General features: G+C 37.9%; 1 protein-coding gene across 1 annotated transcript in view; it reads left to right on the top strand.

Annotated features, from left to right (window-relative positions):
- The window catches only part of ADAMTSL5 (ADAMTS like 5), a 65051-nt gene that overhangs the window by 43991 nt on the left and 5625 nt on the right, over nt 1-15435 (top strand). Inside the window, exons 9-11 of the mRNA XM_063448963.1 lie at nt 3915-4078; nt 4670-4838; nt 8958-9056. Coding sequence (XP_063305033.1) covers nt 3915-4078; nt 4670-4838; nt 8958-9056 — 432 coding nt within the window. The remainder of the gene's footprint in view (nt 1-3914; nt 4079-4669; nt 4839-8957; nt 9057-15435) is intronic.

Here is a 15435-nt window from a genome sequence, read left to right as displayed (position 1 = left end):
TGCTATGTTTGTGGTATATGTCATGGAAAAGGAATTGCCATTTTAATCAACATGGAGTGGTGTATGATCTGAGTTGAAACATTTCTAAGCCCTCTGACTCTTAGAAAAGGAGTAAAAAAACTCCCATATATTATTGCCTACCGGTATTTGTTGGTCTCAAGAACCAGACAGGTAGTGTCTTGCCCAGGCATCAGAAAAAAAGGGCCTCATGCAACATCTTCTCAAGCGAGGACTCACCTCTTGGGAACATTATCTGCTTTTCTGTTTTTTTTAGAGTTTGAGCACTATGTATAGATGTGGGAGTGTTTAAAGCTATGAATAATTCCAAGTGCCATTCATCAGGCACAAGTCTCTGTCATTGACCTATGATAGGCTCCATGTTGTCTTGGAATTTTTCATTAAAAAAGGTTTCTCTCGTTACTGTTTGGCTGCTATGATGATGATATTGGTAGGAGTGGGTATAAGAGAGGATATAAAATGCGAGTGATAAAAGAAAAGACTACCGGTAAGTGGAAAAAAAAATAGTCACAAATCTATTTGCAAGAAACTGACATATTTGTCAAGATTTACCCTAAATAGATATGCACTATATTAATTGATTTTAATGTATTTTAAAATCAACCTCTCGTTTTATGAAACACACTAGCTTTAATCATTAAAATTAGTTTGCATATTTAATGTATTTTTAATATGTATCTCTTATCTCGTAATTATATACATTATAATTAGTTTTCCTAAAGTAAAGCATTAGCTTTAATTGCTAATGTGCAAATATTGCATAAATATTTCTAAGATCTTTAAGTCTTCATTAAATAAAGCTTATTTACTAATGTGTGAATTGTCAGGAATTCAAAATTTAGTTCAGATTGTAGGCCAAATTGAAGGCATAACTAATTTTTGTTTCGATTTGGCTACGTCTCTTCTAAATTGCAATTTCTTCAATCCCTTTAAACACGTCTAACATTTGTATTAGTTAAGTTAGTTTAAGTAGGCGATGATTACACAGCGGCTGTTATTGGACTCCCCTAAAAAAAAAAAACCCCCCAAAAAAACACATTCCACAATATATCCACGTCACCGGTAAATGTAACAACAAAAATAACTCTAATTTCTATATTTAAAACTCTGGTTAATTAAAAATATAATCTTCATGTTTGATCCTCCTTTTTAGAATATTTCCCAGTATTATAGAGAGTTCCTGTTGATTCAATAATAAGGAAATAGACTTTATCTTGCCCTCAGTTAAACATGTCTCTACAGAGGAAGGAAGATGGAGATTGGCACAAAAGAGTATTCATGATGTGCTGTAAATCTTTTAACATCTTTCTATTATTACTTAGTGTTAGTTTACAAGCAATTAAATATAATGAACGTACATGTGTTCTGCATTACAATGTTTATATAAAAAAATTGGTACTTTTATATAAATAGGTACAATTAGTTACCCACCAAACCACTGCTCACCTTCACAGGTGGGGTGGAGTCCATTACCCTCTGTTTTTCTCAGAGAGGAACTGCCAGTTCTCTGCAATTTACTCAGATGAATAAATCAATAATAATGACCTATAACTTGTGTTAACCTGTTTTCTTTAACATTTATATTAAAGATTTATTAGATTACATCATAATTCAGTTCAGACAAGGCAAAGCCAGGGCAAACGTTGCAAATGAAGAGGAGAAATAAAAAAATATTGTTTGATTTTTCCTATTCACATTATGCTTTCTCTATGCTGGTTGCCAGGTGCAATTTAGTGCCGAGCTTATAACAATACAGGTGTTTTTTTTTTTAGTCTTTTTAAAGGACATTTACCAAGATAAAATTCTTTAAAGCAGCTCTGAAACATATACAAAAAGGTAGAAATATATAAACATAGCTTTTAGTGAGAGATATAGGCAGCTTCCCATTTAGGCTGCACATTTCCAATGTAAAATCACAGGAAGTTTGTAATCCAGGTGTAACAGAAGCTTCCCCACCTTTGACTGCCTTCTCTATGGAACTTTCCTTCCCTTGTAATTTAATGCTAAACAGATACTGTATGGCTTGTGGAGGAGCTTGGAGGCCCGCCTCCTTCCTAGAGATTCTGAACTCTCTAAAACTGGACTCAGCGGATACTGTGGCTAACCATCCAGGTAATACCAGACCTCAGGAATATCAGTAAGCTCTAACTCTGCAATTCATAAAATTTGTATCATCCAGAAACTGGCATTCTCTCAACTTCCATAATCAGTATCATGAGTCCAAGAGAAACAGTAGGCAAAGCCTTGGATTGGGAGTTAGGTCTTTGGCATGCCGAGGTATTTGTGATAGGCTCTGGAGTGTAAAGCTCCATATTGTTTTTCCTGACATATTGTATCGTGAATCCAAGAGTCCAGCAACCTAATACTCTCCTGGGGAGGCCCTAGGATGCAGCAACTCCATAGCTTTCTCTCCTGGTTATGTCTTTGCTGGCACTAATCTCCTTTGGTTTGCTGCTTCAGCCAAAAATATCTCCATTCTGCCCTGTGTTACAGGTTGCTTCAGGTTCTGCTGTGTGTGAGGCAAAATTCCAAAGTACCCCTTATCAGTAGTACTGGGACCCAGACCTAATCCACCCAGCATTTGTGGTTGGTAAGAGGTGATATAGCAGAGTGCCAGCCTTTTTCTTCCATCACTACCCGACTAGTAGTGACAAGGATCTTCCAGAGAGAGAGAGAAGGGGCTTCAGCAGAAGTTCCACCAGTTCCTCCACAAATATCAGCCAGACTTGATAAAGTGGGGGACAGTACCATACAGACATATTAAGATTTAAACAGGATTTTTATAAATTTCATTGTTTATACAGTGAACACAAGGCAACCAGTAAAGATGCGAAAGCAGCCAATCACACTGCGAAGTTTGATTAAATTACAGCCAGTATCATGGTTGGGGACAGACATGGACAACGACTGTGGACTGCATGGGAGAATTAAAGGAGTGTCAGGGCAGACAGTTCTTACTAGTCTGAAAGCCATCTCTTGGAACGATGGGAAAACCACAAAGCAGGGATAGGAAGGACAGGAACACACAAAATGGATACCTTATACATTTAGCTTCATTCCAGCCATACAATACAGAAAGTCACAACCATTTCAAATGGGATCATTAGCAACAGTATCTGCTGAGTCCAGTTTCAGTAGTAACCGAGGGTCCAGAGTCTCTAGGAAGCTCTCCAAGCTCTTCCACAAGCCATATAATCTCGATTCAATCAGCACCAGATTACATGGAAGTGCAGTTCATAGGGCAGCCATTCAAAGCTGGGGGAGCTTTAGCTCCACAAAGTATTAACAAAGGTAATTATACTTGTATTTATTAACTTGTTACTGTTGCTTTATACATCTAAAATATTGGCCAATATTGGTGGCTCTTCTGCAGTTTATTAATGAATTATTATGGTAATGGAAATAAGTTTTGTACCGGTATAAATAAGCTTGCATCTTGTTGTCTGCTGCTCTTATACCTTAGGAAACTATAACTGTGCAGGACACCAGAGCCTGGCAGCAGAGAGGGGAAAATTGTTGTAGAATGATGGTGAATCAGTGGAATGTCTACTGAGCCTCCATTCCTCTGCTGTGCTTCCTCGTACTTCCCCAGGTTTTGACGTGGTTCGTAATATGTAACATGTTGATTCTATGGCATGCTGGAGTTAGCAAAGTGAGGAAGACCTACATGCTAAATATAAGCTGGTGCTTTTGTCAGTACCCCTTTAGTAAGTACAAGTAGGCAGAGTGGGCATATATTTGCATTTTGTATTAACCAAAATGGTTGGTATGTTTTTTAACAAAACATTTGATCCTGAATTATCATGTCTCACTACTGTTGCAATGAAAAACAGGATGATCTTTTTATTTTCACTCTGTTTATTTATCTCAACCATAACCTATTCCCGTTATTCTAGCTCTGAGAGACAGAAATCATCATTATATTATAAATGGGAACTGGGCCATTAACCATCCTGGAGAGTACAGTGTGGTTGGGACCAAGTTCCAGTACCGGCGCTCTGTTGACAATCAGGAAAGCTTTGAGGCGGCTGGGCCGACTAAAGAAGATCTGCACGTTATGGTTCGTATTGTAGATGGTGGCCACAGTTTATTGCCTTATTCGTAATTAATACATTTTTGTTTCATCCAAATATATTCGGACAATAAAAAATTGTGTTTTGTCTGAACCGAATTTTGTCAGTTTGTTCATTCATTTTCAAACGAAATTCGGCCGTTGCATTCCTTTCAGAGTTTTATTTGACAAATGAAATTCCAATCCATTGCAGCCATTTAGTAATTAACCCCATAAATTGGTACCCTTGTGGGATTGCCATATTTAAGGGTATCGCATTAGGGGTCTGTTTAGGTCTTTTTGGAATCCCTTTGGCAATCCCACAAGGATTGGAAAGCTATCTACTAAGAAGCTGGAAGACCAAAATAAAATAAATACCTAGTCTTTTCTCTGAAAAGGCAGTGTTTACATTAAAAAGAGTGCAGGGACAGGCTATAGACACCAGGACAACCACATTAAGCTGTGTGGTTCTGATGATTATAGTGTCCCTTTAACCAAGAATCCATATAAACTCAATATATTTTATCACACCTGTTTTGTCATTGTCATTATAGCTGTTATTGTTTGTTTATATTTTGTTTTGTTTTAATTCTGTTTCAGATCCTATTCACAGAGCAGAATGCTGGCATCGAGTATGAATTCTGGCTTCCAAAAGATTACTATATTCAGCAACAAAGAGACCGCAGCTCACTGCACGAACACACAGAGGAAGCAGTGACTCGGGCTCCTCCACCTACTACACAGCCAGCACCAACCACCAAAAACCATGGTAAGTGAAGGGAGGGGGATCATAAATCCCTCATTTTACCCCATGTAGACCTTCTCAGTACTCTTGTAATGTATCAGTTGATATACATGTTAGAGAGGGTGGTTTGGATGCAATTTGAATTTCGATATTGTTGTTACTGACTTTGTGTTGCCATATGTGGCGATATCACAGACGGGTGTATGTTAATGCCTGGGTGATGGTGATATGGAGTTAGTTCTGTTTTCTGTTATAGCTATTTGTGCCAGGATAACAGACTGCACAGAGGTATATACAAAGTAAAAAAAGAGATTTAACAGCATAGTATTCTGAATAGAGACAGTGTAAAGTGACTTGAAGGGACATTACAAATACTAAATAATTTAAAAGCACATAGAACAATACTATGGATTTGTTTACTAAACTCCAAATTTAAAAATGAATGGCAAAATGTAGTTAACAAAAGCTGATTTGTAAACATTTTTGAACTCTGCTCAAATCACAGATTAGGCATTTTTGCCAACAACTTTGCCATTTAGTTTTTAATTCACTACACTTAGGAGTTTAGTGAATCATTTCCTATGGGTTTGTTTGACACTTTCAGCATTATTTACTAAATTGAGAATTCAAGGTGAATTTAGAATGAATTTCAAATCCCAGGTATAAATAGCCAAAATTCCAATTCGGCTATTATGAGTTTAAATTTAACATTCACTTTGAATTCTTACTTTAGTGTTTATTATCAGTGAGTGAACGCTCCAGATTGTACACACCATCTACTTTCCTACAAACAAACAAAAAAAAACTCTATGTAAAAAATAAAAAAAGGAATACAAATAATCAATAATATAATATTACTATAAAAATAATGTAATAAAAATTTTCATTTTAATGAACAACTGAGGGTGTACACCAGTGTAGAATCATGTTTTGATTGAATAACAAAATGTATTCTTAAAATGTATTTTTTTCTTAGTTTATTGTCTAAGATTGAGTCTAACAATATGGACAAAACATGTACAATGTGAGGTATACTGAGATATAAAAAAGATACACTGGGAGCCTCCAATCTTTCAATCTAGTTTGGAATAAAAAATAACCTCTACTCATAGCAAGATTGATTCCTGCTTATTTCTTTTTAGCCTGGCTCAACTTTTATAAAGTTTTTATTAAAGGGACACTATAGTCACCTGAACAACTACAGCTTAATGTAGTTCTGGTGAGTATATTCATTGCTTTCAGGCATTCTCATGCAAACACTGCCTTTTCAGATAAAAAAAATATCTAAACTTCAGAGAAAAGGCAGTGTTTACATTGCCCATAGGGACACCTCCAAGTGGCCACTCCTCAGATGGCCACTGGAGGTGCTTCCTGGCTCAGTGCTGCACAGTAGGCAGCCTTGCCGTTCAGCGTCTCCACGCTCTGCATGGGGACGCTGAATTTTCCTCATCAAGATGCATTGATTCAACGCAGTTTTGCCCCGCCCCTTGCCGATTTTAGCCAATGCAATGCTTTCCCTGTGGGAAAGCATTGGAGTGACTAAAAATCTGCAATTCTGATGATGTCACAAAGGGGGCGGACCTAGCGCCAGCAGACCTGCGCAGTGCTGGAATTAAGGTGAGTTTTAATTCCTTCTAAGAGGGAAAAGGGGGTGGCAGGCCACCTAAATGGTGGGTTTAGCACTATAGGGTCAGGAATACATGGTTGTGTTTTTGACCCTATAGTGTTCCTTTAATCCTTAATTTTTTGAAGAACATAATAATTTAAAAAAATGGGAATGGGAGGAGGGAAGAGGTGCTCCTTAAGGGATGGCCGTACTGCCTACAAAACTGTTGGTTTTTCTTATGTCTAAAGATGACTTATCTCTATAAATGGAACTGTTTCGTTTTTGAGGTCTTGCAGTTTATAGCAATCACATGAAATGGAAATTATTGAGCTTCTGCTAAAACATTACAGTTATATACAGAACATTCTCTTTACTAGTTAATGAAAATCTACTATAAGGGCCCTTTTAAAAACATGTGTGTGATGAACAGTATACTCTAAAAGGACATAATTATCTGCATGTCAAGTGTGGTGACCTGAGCCCAAAGACACACTGAATGTTTAGAAGCAAAGTGTGTACAAAGGGCTAATTAGTCTGTGGGATTAGTCAGCCTGTTTTGTGAGAACCCTTTTAATTTATTGGCTACGTTCCATTGACAAACTTTGCTTATGTAAACACCTACTTTTTGAGATTGGAATGGAAGGATTAATTCAATGGCAAGGGAGCTGTTCTTCCAATGATTGATAGATTGGCGTCTGTGGATTGTTTAAAATATCAGCCATCTTTTTTTACTTTGTATATACCTCTGTGCAGCCTGTATCCAGGCACAAATAGCTATAACAGAAAACAGAACTAACTCCATATCACCATCACCCAGAAATAAAGGTTAAAGATCAAAAATATTTATATTTCTGCTTCCTGACATGTCCTTATGCCTTATGTCTTTTTATCATTGAGTGTCAGCCTGGCCATGTTTGTTTTCATTTGTCATCCTGGTGGCTTATTCACTATATATTGAATTGTGGGAAGATACTAACCAATTAGCAGAATTTAGGCCAAGATATCTTGAAAACTAAAAAGCTCTTAACTGAGATGGAAATTGTTCAAAAACTCCACGCATTCCAATTGTCTTCTGAAAACTGTTTTTGAAGATTATTCTAAAGTGTCCCATCACCTATCTCCCTGCATACTAGGTCATAAAACAACTGTCAAGTTCTTAGCATTTTTAAAATGGTTCAGCGGTTTTTAAAGCGCCTTTGTCACCTGAAATATATTTTACATAAATCAGTTCAAAACAATTTACCAACAGATTAAGGTTTTTTTTTTCCCGTAATCAAGCTGTAACATGTTTGACTGCAATTTCTACTTGAAAACCTGACAGTTTTTCAGTGTAAAGGTGGTCATCTTACAACTGCATCACATTTTAACAATGTTGTAATGGAAAAACGTTGCACAGAACATGTGATCGACAGCCAATTAGAACCTGTGATTTGTCCAGTTGAACGAGGTAGCTACCAGGATTCCATTGTACGTGAATAAATGCTTCTTAGACATACTAAATATTACTGAATGTAGAGTCCACTAATGGGATTTCCAGGTTAGCTGTAGATTAAATATTCAGTTCAGTGTTGAAGAACACTGGCTATAGGAATTTTTTTTAATTTTTTTTTTATTCTTTATTTCTTTTTATTCCGGTAATCCAAACCTATATAGAATACAGTTGACATTGACATCGAACAGTAAAGCGGCAGTATGCTTTGTTACAATGGTTGCATATATTCGGTGCATTAACATTACGTTACAATTCGGTTATGCAGTTGTATGTACATATTCAATACCTTCTGTGGGCCGCTTGTCCGCTCAACCCATATATTGTTAAGATACTACTATGTTGGTTGCTGGCCCCATAGCCCACATGACGCTCTATGTATGCATGGTCTCTGAAGACCACGATAGCGTCTCGTGTGGGTGTCTTTAGCCCCCCGTGGGCTATAGGAAATTTTTAAAGAGGTATATGACAGAAAATATCTGAAGACAAAGCTGCTTTCATGCTTTTTCTACCTGTATTTGTTTTTAAATAATTATCTGCATGGATCTATTTAATCTCTATAATTTAATGTCGAATTTATCTTTTGAAATCTTTACAATTTGACATATTCATCAGGGTTAGATCTGGGGCCTAAATTTCCTTAATCTAACGAGTTCCTTGACTTCAAGTGGATTGACATTTCTTAGGAAACATACCTTTGAATACATCAAATTTTGTTTGTTTTGTTTCGTCTTTAGTTGAAATATAAATGAAAGGTTACACTTAAAGAACATTTGTTTAACTTAAATGCGTTAGGCTCAGAAGGCTTAGAAGATAGCTGGAAGCTTAATAGGTGACAAGTTTAGGAGTTTTTAAAGTGTCAAAAAAATTAACATGGTCTGAGGAGTTTTTAAAGACAGAAAAAAATGTAGATTTACCTGACGTGCGCACCCTTCGAGCTGTCCTCATGGACAATTTTACTTAGAAATACGTTTTTCGAACATGTTGGGTAAATATCATAGAATAGTAGAAATTGCTTCATTTAAATGTTTTGGCTGTTTCTTGACAGCACGAAGACCAACAACTCCAGCAAAGAGACCTCACTACCACCCACGCCTCGAGAGGGACAACCCCGAGTGGAACCAGGTTAAAGAATCCAAAGCAGACAGTAAGTTAGTATTTCTTTTTTGTTTTTGGTAAATCTTTATTTGTGTGTGCAAAGAGACATTGAAGGTTTCAACATGGTAAGTTAGTATTTTAATAGAGAAAAAGATTAAACTGGTCAGCTACTGCCCATCATATCCACATTTGTTTTCTAATTTATTCAATTATTTTTAAAGGAAAACTCCTACCAATTCATATCTCCCAACATTTCCAATGGATAAAGACAGACACTTTACATTTAGGGGTGTGAGTGTGGGTGTGGCCAGGGGCCATACTATTCTGCGAAATTTTAGGTGGCTTAACAATTTTTGCAACTAAAATGTAATTTAGAACAAGAACAATGTATATATTTAGCACAGACTGATTTCTAAACACATTTATTGTAGTTTGAAGATACATTACTGTGAGTTTTATTGCTGTGGAGCTCTATTACACACTCACACATCATCAATATGGAGCTCATAGAAAAGAGGGACCAAAATAGGGACTGTCCCTCCTAAATAGGGAAACATGGGAGGTATGTAATTGTACAATATCCCTTGGCAGCATTATGTAATGGTTTATCTTTCCTTCTTCTTGGTTTCATACAGATCTGATAATCTAGTGCTCATTGCTTCATTCACAGTGTGATAAAATTATTTTTTGTTTTGTGTCAGTCCACTGAATGTCTACAACGAAAATCATGGTCCTGTTGTCTAGTGGTTGGAACTTGGAATAATAGACTGTTTGGACTATTCTCTCACCTCTCTCTTTCTGATGGAGGACATTCCGCTGGGATCGCTAGTCTATGACAGAACTACTGTGTCATTGATAAAGCTGCAAATTGCTCACTACCATGACTGAAACCATGGCCTAATTGTTTCTGCCAGTGCGCAAGCCTTGCGTAAATTTACAGCTTTATCAAACAAAGATGGAATATTCTTTACACTGAGTAATACTCCTTGAAACTAAAAATGGTTTACTATCGGGGGGGCGTGGCCGGCAGAGCACTGAATCAGACGTCTATCTGTGGAGCTCCGACAGGAACCCACAAAAAAAAGAAAGAAAAGCCGATAAAAAACTAACTTTACTCACAGCAAGAGACCCACGAACCCCCAGAGAACGAAATGGGCCGCAAAAATCGTCAAAGAGCACGACCCGAACCCCCGCGTATGCCTGATATCAGGCTCTCCTTCAGCAGGCCTGAACCGCGGCTGCAGCCCAAGATGGCGCCCGAAGCCCACACAGACCCAGAAGCCTCGGAAGACTCTCAGGAGGGAGAGGAATCGATTCCCTCATCCGCACAGGGGGAGACCCCCCCACACCTCGGAGTCGGAAGAAGACTCATCCCCATCCACTAAAGGGGACATTAAGAACCTGCTAAAGGACCTGAGAAAGATCTGGAAGGCAGATTTGGCGGAGACACAAAATGAAATGGGGATTATACAACAAAAAGTGAAAGAGGTGGAGGAGAGAGAAACCGCCAGAGACAGCCACATACAAAGCAACAGCAGCCAAATAGCGGAACTCACCACTCAGGTACGCCAGATGCAACGGGCAATGACACTGCTCGAAACCAGACACAGACAAAGGAACATCCGTATTAGGGGTATCCCAGAGTCTGTTGAAGGGGAGCACTTATTGGAGTTCGCCAGGAACTCGATAACAGCTCTGGGAATCAAAAGTGAAGTAACCTCACCCGCCATAAAAGCAGCATTCAGGGTGAAAAAGTCCGTTGCAGCACCTAGCGACGCCCCGAGAGACACAATCGCTCTCACAAGAGACATAGCGGTACGAGCCGCGATCATGGCCAGATCCAGGGAAGTACAAACCATACACTACGAAAACACTACACTGGCGATATACAGTGATCTCCCTTTTGCAGTATTGGTAGAGAAGAGGAAACTGGCACCCATAGCAAAGAGACTAAGAGACAATTCCGTGAAGTACAGATGGGGAGCGGACGGGTCACTCTTGGCAATGTCGGGAACAGGACAGGTCACCCTCACTTCCTCCGAGGAACCAGAACCTTTCCTCCGCAGCCTTAATGCACTAACAGACAGACGACAACAAATACAACCGGAGCCTACACCAAAGAAACGAGCAGACCCCAAGGGGCACGACATACGGACCCCTATGACTCAGGGCCACACCGCACCACGGTGGAGACTGGAATCTGCAGTAGTGAAGACCCTTCCATTGCAAAAATTACGGGGCTCGAGGAACACTACCTGAAGAGTTCCAGCGCAAACCTACAATGCGAGGACGGCAAAACAAGCCTACGATCAATGACGAGAGACCGAAGACACAACTAAAATCTAGAGACACTTTACTCTAATCCTAGACATTACAAGTAAAACTAGCATATTTTAACCTAGTATCATATCTCCTTAACATGTAGTGTTGTTTGACTATATGTGATATGGACCCATACCCAGCATTGCAAATGTTTATATTTTACTATACTTTACTCTACCCATATATTGGTCACGTTGTAAGATTTATGTGCAAAAGCTAATAAAATGCAAATTTAAAAAAAAAAAAAAAAATGGTTTACTATCTGCACACTTTTAGTTCTGTACAATAAAATAAAAAACATGATTAGAATCGAAGTGTTAATGGATTAGTATTTTATTAACCTCTTGAGTTCCATTAGTGTGTTTGTCGCTTTAATAATTTATAGTTGGATAGAGGTAGCGTAAAGCACTTGAATCTGAGCCCGCATGCAATCTCAAATTCCTCTGTTCCTATTTCAGCCAAGCAGATCTGTTGATTTCCCGAACACAATGAATACGTGCTTCCAGTCTTGCTGGGAGCACAGGCTGTGGATCTTTTGGTTTGCGCATTGATTATGCGGGCATTCTGCTCTGAACCTTTCTCCTCAGGTGAACTCCAAATCCTCATTGTGTAGGTTGGGCTTTTAGAACACCCCCAGCTCGTGTCTTTACTCTGTCATAGCAGGAACATCTGATGCTACAATAGCAGTTAGCACTGATAATCTGATAATAGCTGTGCTGTACAGAAAATATAGTTATGCTCTGTGTAGACAGATTATTGCGACATTTTAATTCACTGAGACTGTGATTAATTGAACTTGCTCGATCAGTCTCCAAATAATAGAATATCATCCAGTATTTTGTAATTAGGGATATAAATTCATAAAGTGGGGAACCTGACCTCAAATGACCTTCACTCCACACAAGTTCACACCTTTTTATAAAAGTGGGGGCACCACCTCTAGCGATCCCAGTGTCCTCCATCAAGGAGGGAGCAGGAAAGCTGTGAGCAGACAGTTCCTTCCACTAGACCACAGGAGGACCATTTATACCCACTAATGAATCTTCGTGTAAGACTATGGACTGACTAAAGGACTATGTCCTCAATTTTATATTTTTGCATAAGCTTTTCAGATTCTAATATTGAGATTTTTTTATAAATGTATATTAAAATTATTATCTAATTTATATCATTTTTTTATATTTTAATATTCTAAAAAACTATTTGAAAAGTTTTATCCAAAAAATATTAAATAATTCGAAAAGCCTATCCAAAAATATTAAATTGAGGACTATATTTGAGAGGTGCAGAGTAGGGGCGCAGTGTTAAGCAACTTTTATTTAATTTATGTGCTATTTTACATGGAACCTTTAGAATTACCTTCTTCATGTCTTGTTCTAGTTCACATTCATTTGTTTGTCATGTATTTTCTGTTTTACGTCCTCATTGTAAAGCACTATAGAACATGTTTGATAAATTTTGATAATAATAATAGTAATAGCCAGCCCAGAGGATACAACATCAGAACTCATGGAGTAAAAGGTAGTAAATAATGTGCCATTCATGTATATCATAATATGACACGAATGGGTAAAACATACAAAGTTTTAGTTGACACATTAACAGCTTACAGAAAATACTATACGTTGTATTTATGTGGCTGGGTTTATTTACTAAATTCCAGAATGTATCATATTGAAATACAAATTGCTAACTTTAGGTTTAAATGTCTAATCTGGAAAATTTCTCCACCTCCTATATTATCATATCTTGTCTAGTGAAAGTTCTGCTGTTCAGAATTGTATTTCCTCAGTTTGAAGATTAGGGTATAAAGACTTTAATATTCCCATACATACACTTTTAATACGCAGAATCTGCTCCTGCGCCTATTCTTTTCATAGTCCTGTCTGATTTAGTATTGCACTTCATTTTTCCTTCATACTTTCTGCTTGGCTGACTGAGAATGCTACCTTTGATCTGTTAGCAGGATATCATTTCAGGAGTGGCAAAGCGAAGATGCAGAAAATTATCTGGAAAAAAAAATGTCAGGATGTCAGTTATTTGGCAAAAACACCCTGGCATAGAGCCAATTGCAAATTTCCAAGGCATGGTTGTATGGTGTCCTCGTAGCAGTGTGGAAAGGAATTGGGTGTGTTAGATCATTGGCTCTGGCTGATTGTTCATACGATACTGTATCGGACTGACATAGGTCCTGAACATGTGAAAATGTAAGAATTCTAGCAGTGTTACTTACTGGAGCTACATGAAAAGGCTGACTATAAAAAGCCTTTATTTTTACAAGATTTTATCTCTTTGTATCGCTCCGGAAGAATGTATTTAGACGTTTATTCACGAGAAGTGGTATGAAGTGGCGCTTCCACTTTTATTGTAGAAAAAAAACAAAACACTACTTTTGGCTAATGTGCAGTTATAGGGGCTCATTTTTTGTCTGTTTAACCTTTTGGATTTTCTTGGCTTCAGCTCTCACAGTTTTCAGTTATTTGTGTTCATTTAAAATGATAGTGATGATAAATATATATAAATATGCTGCTGTTCAGCTTCTGCAGTGAGTTCTTAACCAACCACAAGGAAGGAGTAGGTTTGGACAGCAAAACTAATTAGTAAAAATATGACTTAAATAAAAGTTAAAGGTTTTATTTGTTTAATGCATTTGGGTATTTAATTTACTTTATATTAGGAAGCAATTTTCTAATGTATTTAAGTGACAACTATATCGATCTCATTATCAGCATCTATATTGATCTCATTATCAGCAGACATCTATATTGATCTCATTATTCACGAATTGTCAGAAAGTGAAAACAAAGTTAATTTCAAAATTTAGGCAAAAATAGCCAAACTGGAAACAGAATGTATTTTGTGAATTACTCTAATTCAGATATGTTGGCCTAAATTTTGAAATTTACATTGAACTCCTGGCAGTTCCCACTTTAGTGAAAAACAGTGTTGAAATGTATCTCTTTCCCGCAAAATGCATTTAGTAGAGAATAATTATCTTTATTATACTTTTTTTTACTCACTGGTGAGTAAAGTACCCACAATGCTCCGCTCTCATGCCTCAGGCCTCAGCTCCATTCATGGCAGAAGGCAATTTCCCTTATTCCATTGTCCATGAGATCGTGTCCACCCGTTTGTCTTTCCTCTAGTGCAGGCATAGGCAAGCTTTGTCTCTCCAGGTGTTGTGGACTACACCTACCATAATGCTCTGACAGCTACAATGCTGGCAAAGCATCACGAGAGATGTAATTCAAAACATCTGGAGTGTTGAAGGTTGCCTATCCCTGCTCTAGTGGGACATGCATCACCATAGCCTACTTTGAGGGCCCACATTTGTTTTTTCTCATACCGGTCAGGCCCCACCTTAACCCCTTAAGGACCAAACTTCTGGAATAAAAGGGAAACATGACATGTTACACATGTCATGTGTCCTTAAGAGGTTAAGCTGTGACACCAAACATAGTGCAATAATATAGAAGGACTTTAGTCAGGGGTCAGGGCCCGCTGAGAAGTGGGCAAGTTTTGCTGCCCAGAAGCATAAGTCTCCCACAACCTAAACTCTTATACCATAAAATGTATGTAAATAAAACCCCTGACCTGCCATTGACCCCTTTATTCATTTTAAACCCTCCAATAATGATACCAGACACAAGGCTTCTAGAATCACAAATTGTGCTCCTCCATGATGGGAACCAACTTTTTTACTTCTGAAACCTTTGATGCGACTATCTTGTGATCTTGTGGTCTAAAATGCCCCACTAATGTTTTATCCCGAGCGGGCTTTGTTTCATCTAAACCAGGATATAATAGAGGAGACTTTGGGTTGGCATTCAGGTTTAAAGATATACCCAATCACAGGATCTCCTACAGCTGCTTTGACTATCACTATGCGATGAGGGTAGGATTATGCAGCTGCTGTGTTGAGTCACCCAAGTTGATTTTACAGAACACAAATGTCTAGTTTATCTTTCAGTCACTTAGGAGGGTCCAGTATTAATGTTATGTATTGTGCATTTCTGACCATTTATGTATCATCAGTGACATTGAATGAATAGCTCACATTGCCATTATTCACTATGCATTAGCTGTGTTATTGCTAATTAGCCTTA

This window comes from Pelobates fuscus, chromosome 3 (assembly GCF_036172605.1).
Source record: "Pelobates fuscus isolate aPelFus1 chromosome 3, aPelFus1.pri, whole genome shotgun sequence".
Lineage (NCBI taxonomy): Eukaryota > Metazoa > Chordata > Amphibia > Anura > Pelobatidae > Pelobates > Pelobates fuscus.
This window is presented reverse-complemented; position numbering and strand designations above follow the sequence as displayed.